Here is a 17,203-nt window from a genome sequence, read left to right as displayed (position 1 = left end):
CAGTGCTGCTATAAACATAGGGGTGCAGGTGTTCTTTGGAATTGATGTTTCTGTGTCCTTTGGGTAAATACCTAGGAGTGGAATTGCTGGATCATATGGAAGCTCTATGTTTAGTAGGTCCAGAAATCTCCACACAGCTTTCCACAGTGGTTGGACCAGTTTGCACTCCCACCAACAGTGTAGAAGAGTTCCTTTTTCTCCACACCCTCGCCAGCATTTGTTGTTGCTAGTTTTTTTAATATGTGCCATTCTCACTGGTGTAAGATGGTATCTCATGGTAGTTTTGATTTGCATTTCCCTGATGGCAAGTGATGTTGAACATTTTTTCATATGCCTGTTGGCCATTTGCATTTCCTCTTGAGAGAAGTTTCTTTTTAGCTCTTCTGCCCATTTTTTGACTGGATTATTTTCTTTGTTGTTGTTGAGTCTCATCAGCTCTTTGCAGATTTTTGTGATCAGTCCTTTATCATTAGTGTTGGGTGCAAAAATGTTCTCCCAGTTGGTGGGGTTTCTCTTTGTTTTTGTTATTGTCTCTTTTGCTGTGCAGAAGCTCTTTAATTTGATGTAGTCCCAGCTGTTTATCTTTGCCTTCACTATCACTGCTTTGGGTGATGTGTTTGTAAAGATGTCTTTGATGTGCAAATCACGTAGTGTTTCGCCTATATTTCCTTCTATATATTTTATGGTTTCAGGTCTTATGTCTAGTTCTTTAATCCATTTTGAGTTGATTTTTGTGTATGGTGTGAGGTAGTGGTCAAGCTTCATTCTTTTGCATGTAGCGACCCAGTTTTCCCAGCACCATTTATTGAACAAACTTTCTTTGCTCCAATGCATAGTCTTTGCTCCTTTGTCAAAGATTAGTTGACCATAAATCTGTGGGTTTATTTCTGGATTTTCTATTCGATTCCATTGGTCTGTATGTCTGTTCTTGTTCCAATACCATGCAGTTTTGATGATTATGGCTTTGTAGTAGAGTTTGAAGTCTGGGAGTGTAATGCCTCCATTCCCTTCTTTTTTTTTCAGGAGAGCTTTGGCTATTCGGGGTTTTTTGTGATTCCATATGAATTTCATCAATAATTGTTCTATTTCTTTGAAGAATGACATTGAAATTTTGATTGGAATAGCATTGAATCTGTATATTGCTTTTGGAAGGATGGCCATTTTAATAATGTTTATTCTTCCAATCCACGAGCAGGGGATGTCTCTCCATTTCTTTGTGTCTTCTTCTATTTCTTTTAACAGTGTTTTATAGTTTTCTTTGTATAGGTCCTTTACCTCTTTTGTTAGATTGATTCCCAAATATTTGATTTTTTTTGTTTCAATAACAAAAGGGATGGTTTTTTTGATTTCTTCTTCTTCAGATTTATTGTTTGTGTATAGGAAGGCTACTGACTTTTGCGTGTTGATTTTGTATCCTGCCACTTTACTGAACTGATTGATGAGTTGAATTAGCTTTTCTGTGGAGTTTTTGGGGTTCTCTATGTATAATATCATATCGTCTGCAAATAGTGATAGTTTGACTTCTTCTTTTCCTATTTGGATTCCTTGGATGTCTTTCTCTTGTCTTATTGCCCTGGCTAGGACTTCCAGTATTATATTGAAAAGCAGTGGTGAGAGTGGACATCCTTGTCTTGTTCCAGATCTTAATGGAATTGCTTTCAGCTTTTCACCATTGAGAATGATACTGGCTGTTGGCTTGTCATAGATGGCCTTTATGATGTTGAGGTATGTTCCTTGTATCCCAAGAATTTCAAGGGCTTTTATCATGAATGGGTGTTGCACTTTGTCGAAAGCTTTCTCAGCATCTATTGATATTATCATATGGTTTTTATGTTTCTTTTTGTTGATGTGTTGGATAACGTTGATTGATTTTCGGATGTTAAACCATCCTTGTGCCCCTGGAATGAATCCTACTTGGTCATGGTGAATTATCTTATGGATACATTGTTGGATTCTGATGGCTAAAATTTTATTGAGGATTTTTGCATCAGTGTTCATTAGGGAGATTGGCCTGTAGTTTTCCTTTTTTGTGTTGTCCTTGTTCGGTTTTGGTATTAGTGTAATGTTGGCTTCATAGAACGTGTTTGGTATTGTCCCTTCCTTCTCAATTTTTTGGAAGAGTTTGTGAAGGATAGGCACTAATTCATCTCTGAATGTTTGGTAGAATTCATTTGTAAATCCATCAGGTCCTGGGCTTTTGTTTTTGGGGAGGTTTTTAATTACCATTTCAATTTCGCTAATTGTAATTGGTCTGTTTAGGTGTTCTATTTCTTCTTTATCTAGCTTTGGGTGATTGTAGAGTTGTAGGAATTTGTCCATCTCCTCTAGATTGTTAAACTTGTTTCCATATAACTGTTCATAGTAGTTACTGATTATTCTTTTGATTTCTGCTGTGTCCGTTGTGATTTCTCCTCTTTCATTGATGATCCTGTTTATTTGTGCTTTCTCCCTTTTTTCCTTTGTGAGCCTGGCTAGGGGTTTGTCTATTTTATTGATTTTTTCAAAGAACCAGCTCTTGGTTTCATTGATCTTTTGGATTGTTTTTTTAGTTTCAATTTCATTTATTTCTGCTTTGGTTTTTATTATTTCTTTTCTTCTACTGGTTTTGGGGTTTTTTTGTTGTTCTTTTTCTAGATCTTTGAGCTTCGAGATTAGGTTGTTTCTTTGAGTTCTTTCTTGTTTCTTGATGTGAGCTTCTATTGCTATATATTTTCCTCTTATTACTGCTTTTGCTGCATCCCATACGTTTAGGATATTGGTGTCCTCCTTGTCGTTCAATTCAAAAAATTTTTTAATTTCCTCTTTGATCTCCTCATTAGTCCAGTGGTCTTCCAGTAGTGTGGTTTTTAATCTCCATGAGGTAGGAAAGTTCCTTGCCTTCTTTTTATGGTTTATTTCTAGTTTGATGCCTTCATGGTCAGAAAAGATGGTTGATATGATTTTAATCTTGGTGTATCTGTTGATGTTTGTCTTGTGCCCCAGTATGTGATCGATCCTGGAGAATGATCCGTGTGCGCTTGAGAAAAATGTGTACTCCGTTTTTTGGGGTTTAGTGTTCTATAGATGTCTGTTAAGCCCAATTGCTCTAGGTCCTTATTTAGAGCTTTGGTTTCTTTACTTATTTTTTGTCTTGTTGATCTATCCATTGTTGATAGTGGTGTGTTGAAGTCTCCCACTACATATGTGTTTTCTCTGATGTCTGTTTTCAGAGAGGACAACAGTTGTCTGATATATTTTGGTGCTCCTTCGTTTGGTGCATATATGTTAATGAGTGTTATTTCTTCTTGAAATATTGTCCCCTTGATCATAATGTAGTGACCATTGGGGTCTCTTTTTATCTTTTTGAGTTTGAAATCTGTTTTATCTGATATAAGTATAGCTGTTCCTGCTTTCTTTTTTGGCCCATTTGCTTGTAGGATTGTTTTCCATCCTTTAACTTTGAGCCTATTTTTATCTTTTGTAGCTAAATGTGTTTCCTGTAGACAGCAAAAGGTTGGGTTTTGTTTCTTAATCCAGGCTGCAACTCTGTGTCTTTTTATTGAAGAGTTTAGTCCATTTACATTTAGAGTTAATATTGATATGTTAACATCTGTATTTGCCATTGTGTTTGTCTTTCCTTTGATTTTATTTATTTATTCTTTTAATAACTTTTTTTTTTTTTTGGCCTTCTTTCATTGTTATTCGTCCCTCTGAGGTTCTGGCTTTAGGACTCCTTGTAGTATTTTTTGGAGTGGGGGTTTAGTTGCAATGAAATTCCGGAGTTTCTGTTTGTCTGGGAAGGTCCATATTCTTTCTTCAAAGAGGAAGGAGAGCTTTGCGGGATAGAGTATTCTTGGTTGGCATCTGTTTTCTTGGAGTCTGTTGACTATGTCCCTCCACTCTCTCCTTGCCCGTAGTGTTTCTTCGGAGAAGTCTGATGTCAGCCTGATTGGCTTTCCTTTGAATGTTATCTGTTTCTTCCCTCTTGCCAGCTTCATTATTTTTTCCTTGTCCTGGATTCTTGGGAGCTTTACTATTATGTGTCTTGCTGTATTTTTTCTTTCGTCGTGGAAGTTTGGTGTTCTTCTTGCTTCTTGTATATCAATTTTCAGCTCCTTCTTCACATTTGGGAAGTTCTCTTCAATTATCTCTTTGAATATTTTCTCTGTTCCTACTTCTCTCTCCTCTCCTTCTGGTATTCCTATAACTCTTATATTTCCTTTCCTCATGGAGTCAGATAGTTCCCGAAGTCTTTCTTCATTCTTTTTCCTTCGTACTTCTCTTTCCTTTTCTGTTTTGGTTCTTTTTATTTCTGTGTCTTCAAGAGCACTTATTCGTTCTTCCATTTCATCAATTCTGCTTTCATTGCTTTTCCCAGAATTCTTTAGTTCTTCCACTAATTCTTTGATCTCCTGCATTTCTTTTACTTCCCTCTTTAGGGACTCAATTTCATTCTTCTGATCGTTGATTATTTTTCCCTTATCATTGTTTTCCTTTATGACTTCTGTCAGTTTTTTAATCACGGCAATTTTAAATTCTCTTTCTGGAAGGCTCAGAAGTTCTTCCAAGTTACTGTCGTTGCAATCTGAGGGCTGGTTTTCTTTTTGTGGTGTGCTTTTTTTCTGGAGAGTTGCTAGGTTGCGTGTGGTTCTTCTCCTCCCTACTGTCTGTTTTCTAATTTGCCGTATGCGTTGGGACACTGTGTAGTTGGGACTGGCCGGCATCTTGGGTGAGCTTCTCTGCTCCCCTCTGGTTCCTCCAGGAGTCATCTGTCAGTTTCAAGCAGTCTTTATTGGAGAAAGGTCCCTGTCCTAAAATGTCGATGTGGGGACACACTCCCCTGTGCGCCTGGTCTGCCCCGGCGGTGGGTTCCTGCTCCCCCACTGGGCTTGGACTGCAGGCCAGAGGGGGTCTGGCGTGGGCGAACTTCCCCCGCTCACCTCTGGCTCCTGAGGAAGCCTTCTGCAGGTAGTCTTTACTGAAGAAATGTCCCTGTTCTAAAATGGTGATGTGGGACACACTCCCTGCACGTACGGTGTCAGGCACACTCTTCTGCGTGCCTGGTCTGCCCCGGCTGTGGGCGCTCGCTCCCCCTGTGGGCTCAGACTACTGGTCGGAAGGGGCCAGGCGTGGGCTAACTCCCCAGCTGGCCACTATCTCCTTCAGGAGCCTGTGCTGGCTACAAGTCGCTAGGTGGCGCCAGAGATCTCTCCTAGAGCCCTTGGGGAGCTGATTTTCCACCCCGTGGGACAGGGAGCAGAGCGGGGATGGTAGGGTACACCTCAACGGCTTTGGGGTGCTGTGTCTGCCTTGTGCCCCACCGTCGTGCGGAACCCACGCCCCTAATTTCGTGCCCCGGGTCTCAGTTCCAAAGCCCTCAGTTCCAGGACGCGGGCTGTAGCCCAGTTCAGTGGCGCGGGAATGGCGCCTTTTGAATCCCGCTCCCCTGCCTGGGCGCCTGGTTCCTGCTCACTCCGGGAGGGCCTCCGCGCGTCTCCCCGCAAGCCTAGGTCGTCTTCCGGCAAGCCTAGGTCGCAGGCGCGGGGACCTGGGCAGCTGCGATCCGATCCGCGCAATCCGCGCCGCTTTCCCCGCGCAATCCCGCTCCGCGTCTGTTTTTCTGGTGCGCCGCTTCCGCGCAGGCTTACCGGTTGGCCGGGGCTGTGGGCTGGTGCTGGCCTCCTCCTGGGCGGGGCTCTCTTCAATGGCGCCCGGAGCTCACCTCCGCGGCGGATCCTGCGGGGGTTCTCCACAGCTCCCGTTCACGGGGTGTGGTGGCTGCAATAGTTCCTTTCCACTCACAGTCCCGCTTGCTGCGTCCTTTGTTCTTGTTGGCAGTTTTAGTTTGTCGTTTTCCTCCTCTCTGCCGGTCGGAGAGTGCCGCCTCTGTGGGCGGGGGAGGGGAGCAGGGTTCTGCGCTTCCCTGCCTTCTGGTCCTCTTTTATGGCAACTTTCTTCTTCGGGCAGTTTGCTGGAGTCGTCCGTTTATCTTCCGTGTCCCAGTTCTCACTGGGACCTGCCGCTTTTCCTCCCTATTAACTTTTTTTTAATGGGAGATCTTACTTGCAGCGTCTCCTCGCCGCCATGTTGCTCCGCCCCTCTCCTCAAGGATTAGTTTTTAAACTTGCCTTCATACACCACCCAGTATTTGTCTGCAGTACTTACCTGTAGTTTTGACTGAAGAGCCAGGTAAACTCGAAGAATTTCTATACTGCTACGTATTCGAACAGATGCTCTCTCCGGCTCAAAGTTTGGATTGATCAAATCATTGAAGGGTTCATTTGTAACATCATTTCCCAATAAAGAATAGTAAAAGAAAAACTCAGGCTGTCTCTCTGGAAGTTTCATGGTACATGGAATTAACTACACATATAAAGAAAAAGAAAAGAGTATTACTTTATGAAACATTAAGATATGCTTTCCAAAAATGGATGCTAAAATTTTGATTTCTTTCAAGTCTTCAAATTAACCACTCAGAATGTAATCTTTGTGAAATTATCAGCAAACAACTAATTTGCTTAATTTTAAAGGCACACAGATCTTACAAAAAGCACAAAGAAATGAAAATATTTTTATATATTTGTTGTTTTAAAGTAATACATTTCTTTAAATTGATTCATGAATGAATGTGAATGCTCTTTTAAGAAAAAGGTCAAATATTTTATATTGTGCTTCCCCTATTTTCACATATCTTATTTCATTTTTCTTTACTCCATCTTTTACTTCATAAATAAGTGTTTTCAATAATCTCAATATGGGCTACTTAACAACATCTTGGAGCTTTTGATAAAAGTTTGTTTGCCATTCTGTCAAAATTTGGATACCTATGAAAACTGTCAGTTGACTCTTTTCTTAAAATCCTTAAAGTTCGGGCCTCCCCGGTGGCGCAGCGGTTGAGCGCTGGGTTGCGAAGCTGCCCGCAGCCTCTGCAGCGCCGGTTCGATCCCCGGCTGCTCCCTGGCCACCGGAGGAGTGTCCCACATGGTGCGCTGAACTCTCCTGCCGCCCGCTGCTCCCCTCAGCAGTGTACTTCGGTCCTTCTGCCTGCTCTGTTCCCTGCTCTGGCTCTGGTGAATTCTCTCACCCTCCCGCGCTTCTGACTGTACCCAGTGCTTGTATAAATAAATAAATAAATCTTAAAAAAATAAAATAAAAAAATTTTTAAAAATCCTTAAAGTTCACTAGAACATTGTTAAAAATAACAGTATGCTATTGTAAATAATACTGCTATAAACACAGGGGTGCAGGTGCCCTTTGGAATTAATGTTTCTGTGTCCTTTGGGTAAATACCTAGGAGTAGAGTTGCTGGATCATATGCAAGCTCTATCTTTAGTAGGTTGAGGAATCTCCACACAGCTTTCCATAGTGGTTGGACCAGTTTGCACTCCCACCAGCAGTGCAGGAAAGTTCCTTTTTCTCCACATCCTCGCCAACATTTGCTGTTGCTTGTTTTTTTAATATGTGCCATTCTCACTGGTGTAAGATGGTATCTCATTGTAGTTTTGCTAAGTAGTAATAGCTAAGCTTTGGAAACAACCCAAATGCCCAAAAATAGATGACTGGATCAAGAAGATGTGGTACATATACACAATGGAATACTACTCAGCAATCAAAAAAGATAAACTCATGCAATTTGCAGCAACATGGATGGCGCTGGAAGGGATCATGCTCAGCGAAATAAGCCAGAAAGAAAAAGAAAAATACCGGATGGTCTCACTCATAGCAGGAATCTAGAAAACCTAAATAAGGGACCAGGAAAAAGAGTAACTATAAGAAAGAAAAAATCAAAATCAACAAACAACTATAAACCAGAGACACACTATGGGGGAGGGGGCGGGGAAAGGAGAGATTAGGGCCAAAATAAGGGGGGTACAATTGTATGGGGAATATAAAAATTAAAAAAATAGTAAAGAAAAAAAATAACAGTATGCTAAACAACTGACAGGCTCATCAACAGGACATGTCTTAAAATACATGATAGTTAAAAAAATGTGGTCCCTAAATCATGACAAATTGACATGAAAATGATTTGAAATGCACTGTTAGGTAAATACAAAGTTACAGGACAATTTGAATCTGTGAGAATAAAAATATTAATCCCTGAGATGGTTAGTATTCCAACTTCTGGGATCAGATCCCAAACCCTAAGCCAGCCTCTGTCAATGACTTGCTATGAAATCCTGGATGGTGAAAAGGATTAAAAGAGTACATGTTCAGGTCTACCACTGGGCTAGCACACACTTGGTTATTGTTATGTGAATGTAAAATGAGGGAAAAAATGCATTACCCTTAGTGATTATTTTCGGGGAGATTAAAGGAGAATTTTGTTTTGTTTTCTTTTTCAGGAAAAATTTTTAGAAATAAAGATGGCCCCTTATATATTTCATAGTACATTTTAGTCTAAATCCCACTAAAAGAATATTCTTTTTAAAATCTTTAATTATCCTTGGTCTTAGAGACTATGTTTTTACCCTTACCTTTCAGTATTTAATGAAAGGAAACAAGATTATCACTACAGAGTCTTCCTACTCCAAACTTGTTCCACCCTTCTACTGCAACTTTACAGAATAATGTTCTAAGGCACTAACTTACATCTGAATTGGTATGTTTATTAGTACATTGTTAGATGGTTTCACATTGTGCCTTGGACTAGTTTAAGAAGAAAAATCTAAGTGGTTGAAATTTTTAAATATTTGGCTTATGTATAAAGATTTAAATGGGCAGATCAAATATATTAAACAGCACCATGGGATGAATAACATATTGCGCTTGATTTTTGTGTTTTTAAATTATTATAAGATACACGTACAGTAAACACTCAGTGAAATTTAATTCACAATATTGAGTAACTATCAACAATGCCAAGTTCAACAATACTGGCCCCCCCCCAAAAAAAAACACGAACATATTTCCCCGATTCCAAGCCCCTGAAGTCACAAGTCAGCTTCCTGTCGCTACATATTTGCCTGTTCTGGATATTTTATATGAGTGGAATCATACAATATGTGGCCTCTGTGTTTGGCTGCTTTCACTCAGCATTTTTTCAACACGCTCCCATGCTGTAGCATGTATCAGTACCTCATTACTTTTACAGTCAAAGTATATACATGTTTTACAGTCAAAGTATATACATGTATATACATGTTGGTTATTCATTCATTCATGGAAGGACATGAGTTGTTTCTGCCATTTGACTAATATGAACAGTGCCATTGTGAACACTTGTTTGCAAGTTTTTATTTGAACATCTGTTCCAAATTATTTTGGTAAAATTCTAGGAATGAAATGCTGGGTCTTGTGGTAAATGTTCAATATTTTGAAGAACCAATTTGGCTTAATTTTCAATAAAGAAAGCCAGCAGCTAGCCAGATTTCAGTCTGTGCTTTAAAAAACCAAACCATGGTGCCTCCCTGGTGGCACAAGGCATTAAATCTCAGCACTATGAAGCTATCCACTGCCACTGCAGCACAAGTTTGATCCCCGGCCAGGGAGCTGACCCACATGGCACAGCAGACCTCTTCTGTCTTGCACACTACTCCCCTCAGCAGTGTATTTCAGTCAATCCGCCAGTTCTGTTCTCCACTCTGTCTCTGATGATTCCTCTCACCCCCACCCCTCTGGCTATACCTCAGTTTTTGTACGCATAAAATCTTAAAAAAAAAAATAAATAAACCAAAAGAATGCTTGTTCCAATAAGTTACTTTGTACTACTAAGAACTGCATTTGTTCAAGCTGTGATTTTAATAAGTCATTTATCCATATCTACCTTTTATCAAACAGCTTCTCACATACAAACTATGTGTTGAGTATCTCATTCTTCATGCACATCTGTATGGCTGGCAGTAACATCACTATACAACTGACAGAATTCAAGCCTCAGGATAAATAAGTTACCTAACTTAACTAAGTTAGTCCTGAGAATAGGATTTCAACTCAAATCCATCTTACTCCAAAACCCCCAAAGAGGCAAGAAAGCATAAAATAACAAAGAATATGTAAAGTGACCATGTTGTTTAGAAAGCTTAACCATTTACTTCTTAAGACCCATCTCTAAAATAGTAACAATCCCCTACATTTGTGATAGGACCAAAGACAAAGTAGTTAGCATAATACCTATTTTACAGAACATAACACATAATAATTGGTAAAAATTACAATTATGCCTCCCTAGGGAGTTGAAAAATATTAAAAAGAAAGTGATCATTTAAAATGTTTACATATATTTAACAGCAGTAAAAATTCAGGAGACTTGTTATCTAACATGGACTGTGATGTGGTAATAAGGAGAGGATTTGGCCATGCCCCAAATCAGAGTGGCATAGTAACCTGGGGTACTTACAGCAGATCTTCATGAAGAGAAGAAAAAGAAGGAAACTGATGGAGAAAAGCAAACCCACACATAAAGTGCCAAGGAAGAAATGACAGTACCAAAATAGACGTCAAAGAGTGAAGCTCAAAGAATTCCTATATAAAAGTGCTTTTTGTAGTAGAGAATTCAGTAAAGCAAATTTTAAACACTAAGAAAACTCTTGACCTGATAAATCTTGCAATATGTGGTAACCGCCTACTTCAGCTGTGAAGGGGACTATATAGGAAGTTTGTACCTCTCAGGCAACTAGCTGATTCAAACTTTAGAGTATAAGCCACATTTTTATATATAAAAATATTGATATGATTTATTTTAGTTGTCAGAGACCAAGACAATGTTAAGAAACTCTGGGTTTGTTCCTGGGGACAAGTGGACAAACAGCTAATTTTGAGTTGAGCCACCTTTGGAAGAGGCAACCTGCCATGGGCCCTTTGTCTCTGCACATTTCTGCCCCAATGTGCACTTCCATGGCCTTTTCTCAGGGCTGTATTATGAGGCAGCTGGTAACATTGCCCCGCTATGGTGCGAACCCACTGTGTTGAAAAGCAATCACCTTGGGCCCCCTGCCATTGCCAGCTTGGGTAAGAGAGACTGAAGGAAATGTGTGCTGAGACACACACACACGCACTCATACACACAAACACTCTCACACACACTGAAACACCTTGGAGGGGCAGCAGGCAGGGGAGGCCTGCTATGCCCTATGAGGGGTAGCTCCCTGGACCCCTAGGCCACCCGGGAAGCTGCAAACTGCAGAGTCAAGAATATCTCTTCAGAAGCTGGAGATAGACCCTGAGGCGAATAAGGATCACCAGGGACTAAAGACAGCGTCTCCAGGGCCAGATGCACCGAATCAGCTAAATTGACTAAGGAAAGCATCTCACTAACTCTTTACTCCTAACTTTCAGGTTATTTACAATGTAAATCACGAACAGGGGTGCATCACACTTTTAATGACTCAATGTAGGCTTAGCTTGGAAAATGCAACTGATAGTCCCATAAATTCCTTTTGAATGAATCTGAGATGTCACTTTAAAAAACCGTAACTTTTGTTAGTGAAGTTCCTTTGCATGTATACAAAAATGAGTAAGGGTGTAGTGAGCAAAGGGAAGATGGGCCCCATGAACTCTGGTGAAGAAGTACTGATACCTTGGAGGTTGATGGGAAGTGCTAACATACATTTGAGGAGTTGTGAACCCTAAAACATATACACTGTAACCCAAGGATACCTCAGGAAAAAAATTTAATATAAAACACACTCCTATTCATGTCACTTGCTGTGCTGAGAGCAATAATCTTTGGTCTCTGACCTAAGCACCTTCTTCTGGTAGCTTCTGAATAATGTGTCATCTAATCCTAGACTTGACAGCACTTAAGGTATAACTGAACAGTGTTCCAAACACTGCACGTTTCTTCAAACACTAGGTTACTCCCTAGTTAGAAAAAATCCTTTCATTTATCCTTAAATACCGCCTAGTACAACAGAAAACAATGCATGTCCATCTTCCTTATAAATCCTGACATTTATTCTATTACTACCAAGAACTTCTAAATTTATTCTTTTCCTGAAGCAAAATTGCTTATATGAAAAACTTTTTAAAAAATTCTTTTTAAAAAGTAAAAAAAAATCTTGTAAATCTTTTGCTATCTAAAGAGTTGACTTAAAATTAAATATTTCTGCAATGGAACAAAGAAAGTTTGTTCAATACATGGTGCTGGGAACACTGAGTTGTTACATGCAAAAGAATGAAGCTAGACAACTACCTCACACCAGGCACAAAACCAAGTCAAAATGGATTACAGAACTAGACATAAGACCTGAAACCATAAAATGTACAGAAGAAAATATAGGTGAAACTTTCCATGACATACACTCAGTAACATTTTCAAAGACACATCACCCAAAGCAAAGACAGTGAAGGAAAAGATAAACAGCTGGGACAACATCAAATTAAACAGCTTCTGTACAGGGCCTCCCCGGTGGCACAACGATTGAGCGCTGGGCTGCAAAGCTGCCCACAGCCTCTGCAGCACCGATTTGATCCCTAGCCACCGGGGAGGGTCCCACATGGCACGCAGACCTCTCCTGCTGCGCCCGCTGCTCCCCTCAGCAGTGTATTTCGTCAGTCTGCCTGTTCTGTTCCCCGCTCTGGTGAATTCTCTCACCCTCCCACGCTTTTGACTGTACCCAGTGCTTGAATAAATAAATAAATCTAAAAAAAAAAAAAAAGAGCTTCTGTACAGCAAAAGAGACATTCACCAAGACAAAGAAGACACCCTACTAATTGGGAGAAAATTTTTGCACGCAATACTATTGATAATGGGGACACTGATCACAAAGATCCACAAAGAGCTGATAAAACTCAACAAAAACAAAGTAAACAACCTAGTCAAAAAATGGGCACAAGAGGGGTCTCCCTGGCGGCGCAAGGGTTAAGACGCAACCTATGAAGCAATCCGCAGCCATTGAAGCACAAGTTTGATCCCCAGCCTGCCAGGGAGCTACCCACATGGTGCAGCAGACCTCTCCAGTCTTGCCTACTGCTCCCCTCAGCAGTGTATTTCAGTCAGTCTACCTGTTCTGTTACCCACTCTGTCTCTGGTGAATCCTCTCACCCCCCACACCTCTGGCCTGTACCCCAGTTCTTGTATGCATAAATAAATATTTTTTTAAAAAATGGGCACAAGAGCTAAAAAGACACTTCTCCAAAGAGGAAATGCAAATGGCCAACAGGCATATGAAAAAATGTTCAACATCACTTTTAATCAGGGAACTGCGGATCAAAACCACAATGAGCTACCATCTTTCACCAGTGAGAATGGCACATATTAAAAAAACTAGCAACAGCAAATGTTGGCGAGAATGTGGAGAAAAAGGAACTCTCCTACACTGCTGGTGGGAGTGCAAATTGGCCCACCCAGTATGGAAAGCTGTAGGGGGGGTCCCTCAAACTGCTAAAAATGGAGCTTCCATGGGATCCAGCAATTCTACTCCCACATATCTACCCAAAGGACACAAAAACATTAAATCAAAAGGACACTTGCACCCCTATGATAATAGCAGCACTATTTACAATAGGTAAGCTATGGAAACAACATAAATGCCCCAAAACAGATCTGGATCAAGAAGATGTGGTACATATACACAATGGAATATTACTCAGCAATCAAAAAAGATAAACTCATGCAATTTGCAGCAACATGGATGGCACTGGAAGGGATCATGCTCAGCGAAATAAGCCAGAAAGAAAAAGAAAAATACCGGATGGTCTCACTCATAGCAGGAATTTAGAAAACCTAAATAAGGAACCAGGAAAAAACCTAATTATAATAAAGTAAAAATCAAAATCAACAAGCAACTATAAATCACAGAAACACTATGGGGGGGAGGAGGGGTAAGATTAAAACAAGGGGCGTGGGAATTGTACAGGGACTATAACCAAGATGAAAATGCATACACTGTGCAAAAATGATACATATACACAATGGAGTATTACTCAGCAATCAAAAAAGATAAACTCTTGCCATTCACAGAAACATGGATGGAGCTGGAAGGGATCATGCCCGGTGAAATAAGGCAGAAAGAAAAAGAAAAATACCAGATGATTTCACTTTAAGGAGGAATGTAGAGGATCCGAAAAGGGATCAGGAAAAAAAAAGTAATTATAATAAAGTAAAAATCATAATCAACAGGCAACTATAAACCAGAGACATTCTGCAGTGGGGAGGAAGGAGTAGGATCAAAATAGAGGTGGGAAGAGTACAAGAGATCATGGTGATGGTACATGGGTGAATGGGTGGTGGGAATTTCACGGGGACTATGCCAGAGATGAGCAAGCACACATTGTATAAAAATGAAGACTGATGTAAATAATACATAAAATAATAAAAAAATTAATTAAAAAAATATAAATAAAAATTAAGTATTTCAAGTTCTTCATACATTGGAGCTTCCATGGGATTACCAAATCTCAGAGAAATCTCAGAGAAAGTCTTACCTGCTCCAGCTGGGTGGCAAATGCGATGGTCACAGACATAATGAAGGAGTCAGTACAACACTGTGCTGGTCCGATTTGATGGTAACCTTCCTCCTCATTCAGCACGGCCACTATGTCCTTGGGGTCAAGTCCAGACAGGCTGGCAGGTACTTTATGGAGAAAAAACATAATTAAACTACATGACAGCTTGCCATAAATCATTATAAAATTCTGAAAGCTAGCAATGCTTTCGTAATATGCCGAAAGTTGTCATGGGTAGAGCGCAACAAGGTTTCCTTTGATTTTTTCAGGCATTCTCCAAAGCAATCTTATTTAACCCCCAACTCCCTTTCTGCACATAAAAGCCGTATTTTAAAAGAAGATTACATTTTTAAAATTTCGACTGAGTAAGTCAAATAGAAAAGGCATTATAGGTTTCTTGAAGGATGTAAATCTAAACTGGGAACTGAAAAAAAAATTTGCTAAAAAGAGAAAGGTGACAAAATAGAGAATGAAGGAATGGAAAAATAGTGTTCCAGGAGGAAGGAACAATATGTACAATGACTCAGAAGCAAGAAAGCAGGTTGTTAGGAAAGTGAATTAGGCCTGGTGCGCTGAGTCACAGACATGAGAACTGACACAGAAAGAGCTGATGTTGGAGGATGAGCAGAGGCCACATCATAAATGACCTCCCCAAGTGCCATTCTGAAACACTGGAATATTATAAGAGAAAACTATGAAACAATTTTGAGGAGAGAACCAGAATAATTGACTTTAATATGAAGAGACAAAAGAGGGATGGCTTTTTCAAATTGCTGGAAATGAACAAACAAAAAAACCCACTAAATGCAACTAAAATAAGACAATAGTCAGTATTCAGGATAAAGTAGGGAAGTGAGCATTCTCCACGTTGGTAGGTATAGACTAGTACATTTTGGGGGGCAATACATCAGGGCTCATCATATTTTATATATGTATACCCTATAAACAAGCAATCTTCTTTTAGCAGTTAATCTGAAGAAATATACTTACTGCAACACTGGCTGAAATAGCATAGTGGTAAAGAGCACAGACACGTCACACAGACCAAGGTTCCAATCACTGCTCTGCCATTTACAATTTACGGGGAAACTATAAAATCTCCTTTAATTTCCATTTTCCTTCTATAATACTTTTCCAGTGTTGAGAAGATGAATTAAATAACAAAAGTAAAGCACTTAGCATAGTCTCTGACAATTTACTAAAAAGGCAGCCTATTAAATAGTAAGGTTTGCAGAGCTTAGATGTGAACTTAGTAACTGTGACAGGTCTCTTACTGTGAGGGAAGAGTTAAAGGTATGGAAAGGGGAAACTAGTAAATCTTGCTCAGGATTAGATGGGCTGAAGGTATAATGTGCGTGTATGTTATTCAATATGCATGTATAAAAAGAGATATAAAGGTGTATGTATAGATATATACTCGCATGTGTGTGCAAGTATATGAAAAGACATGCACAAATTCCCTAATTTTTTCCCCTAAAACTGGGAACAGGGATATGGTAGCAGTTGGCATTCCTAGCACCTGGGTCCTCACTACTAAACATCATTTACTAGAAGAAAACGAGGTTCCTTAAGCAGCAAATCGAAGGCTCAAGCAGAGAAAGGTTAACATGAGCATGGAACATCTTATGCAAGAAAACAAGAAAACAATTAAAGAATTATGGAGACAGTCCAAAGGAAAAAGAAGCACTTTATAGGAACTCCCACTGCTCACATCTGGAACAAACAATGATTGAGTTAAAGATTTGAACCCACTACATAGAGAAAACCTAAGTCCACACTTACACAAAGTGAGTGAATGAATCCACTGAAGCCTAAATGAGAAATGAATATTTTCATTATAATTCTGTCTCTCCAAGTATTTATTATTTGTAAATGAAAAGAAAGAGCTCACAGTTGAGAACAGACATGCCCCACCTTAATTAAGCTCTCTAAGTGAACATCATCAGTCATTGAACAAATAAGAACTGTGCACCACCTGATGAGATGCAATGAGAGGACTATCACTTCTACGCTGCTCCTGCCAAAGATGTAGAACCTCAATCTACTATCAGAAAAACCCCAACAGGACAAAGGCACAGGCTCCCCAATAACTGAAACCTAATTATAGGACTATGGAGTGTTTCTTCTCCCATGCACTTTACCACTCCATTACTAAAGGCTTAATTTCCTTTTGCCAGGTATATCACAGCCACCTTTAAAAAAAAAAAAATCAGGGTATACTAAGTGACAAAAAGGAAACAACAACAACAAAAAACACTGACAAGAAAGCAATACTCTAACTTGCCATCTTAGGAAAACAAAAGAAAGAAATTAAATTTAAAGTATGCAGAAGAAATAATAAAAACTACAACTGAGGCAGTATAGGAAAGTCACATCACCAAGATGGTGACAGAGGACATTCCTTTCCTCCCAAAAGGAATAATTAACAAGGAGACAGAAAGAGACACAATTCAAAGAATCACACAGTATCACGTAAGACAAACACCTCAGAGACCAGTAGACTACCCGTGGCTCCAGGGCAAAGGACACAGGAGCAGGGCAGCTGACCCAGCACAGGAGACCATGGAGAGAGAATGGACACAAACGCTGTTGGTGAAGAAGAAGCCAGCAGCCAATGAGCCAGTGTGCTACAAGGAAGACAACACAGAAAGTGCTCTAGAACATACTCTCCTTCCCCACCAGTCCAGAACATTATGTGGAGTGAAATAAGTCAAAAAGTGAAACACAGATATCGGATGATTTCACTTCTCTGAGGACTATAAATACCCAAGAAATACTCAGACTCAAAAACTATTGGAAATGGGGCCTCCCTGGTGGCGCAGGCGGTTGAGCGCCG

At 40.0% G+C, this 17,203-nt stretch overlaps 1 protein-coding gene across 4 annotated transcripts in view; it reads right to left on the bottom strand.

Annotated features, from left to right (window-relative positions):
- CEP120 (centrosomal protein 120) overlaps window positions 1-17,203 on the bottom strand; it is a 67,844-nt gene that overhangs the window by 37,472 nt on the left and 13,169 nt on the right. For all 4 annotated transcript variants that reach the window (XM_037509450.2, XM_037509452.2, XM_037509453.1 and 1 more), the window contains 2 exons: window positions 14,347-14,495; window positions 6,145-6,342 (listed from right to left, as the gene is read on the bottom strand). In XM_037509450.2, the coding sequence (XP_037365347.1) occupies window positions 6,145-6,342; window positions 14,347-14,495 (347 nt within the window). The remainder of the gene's footprint in view (window positions 1-6,144; window positions 6,343-14,346; window positions 14,496-17,203) is intronic.

The sequence above is a fragment of the Talpa occidentalis genome, unplaced genomic scaffold (assembly GCF_014898055.3).
Source record: "Talpa occidentalis isolate TD23 unplaced genomic scaffold, MPIMG_talOcc4v2.1 talOcc4.13, whole genome shotgun sequence".
Taxonomy (NCBI): Eukaryota; Metazoa; Chordata; class Mammalia; order Eulipotyphla; family Talpidae; genus Talpa; species Talpa occidentalis.
The sequence above is the reverse complement of the archived record's forward strand: the minus strand, read 5'-3'. Positions and strand labels throughout refer to the sequence as shown.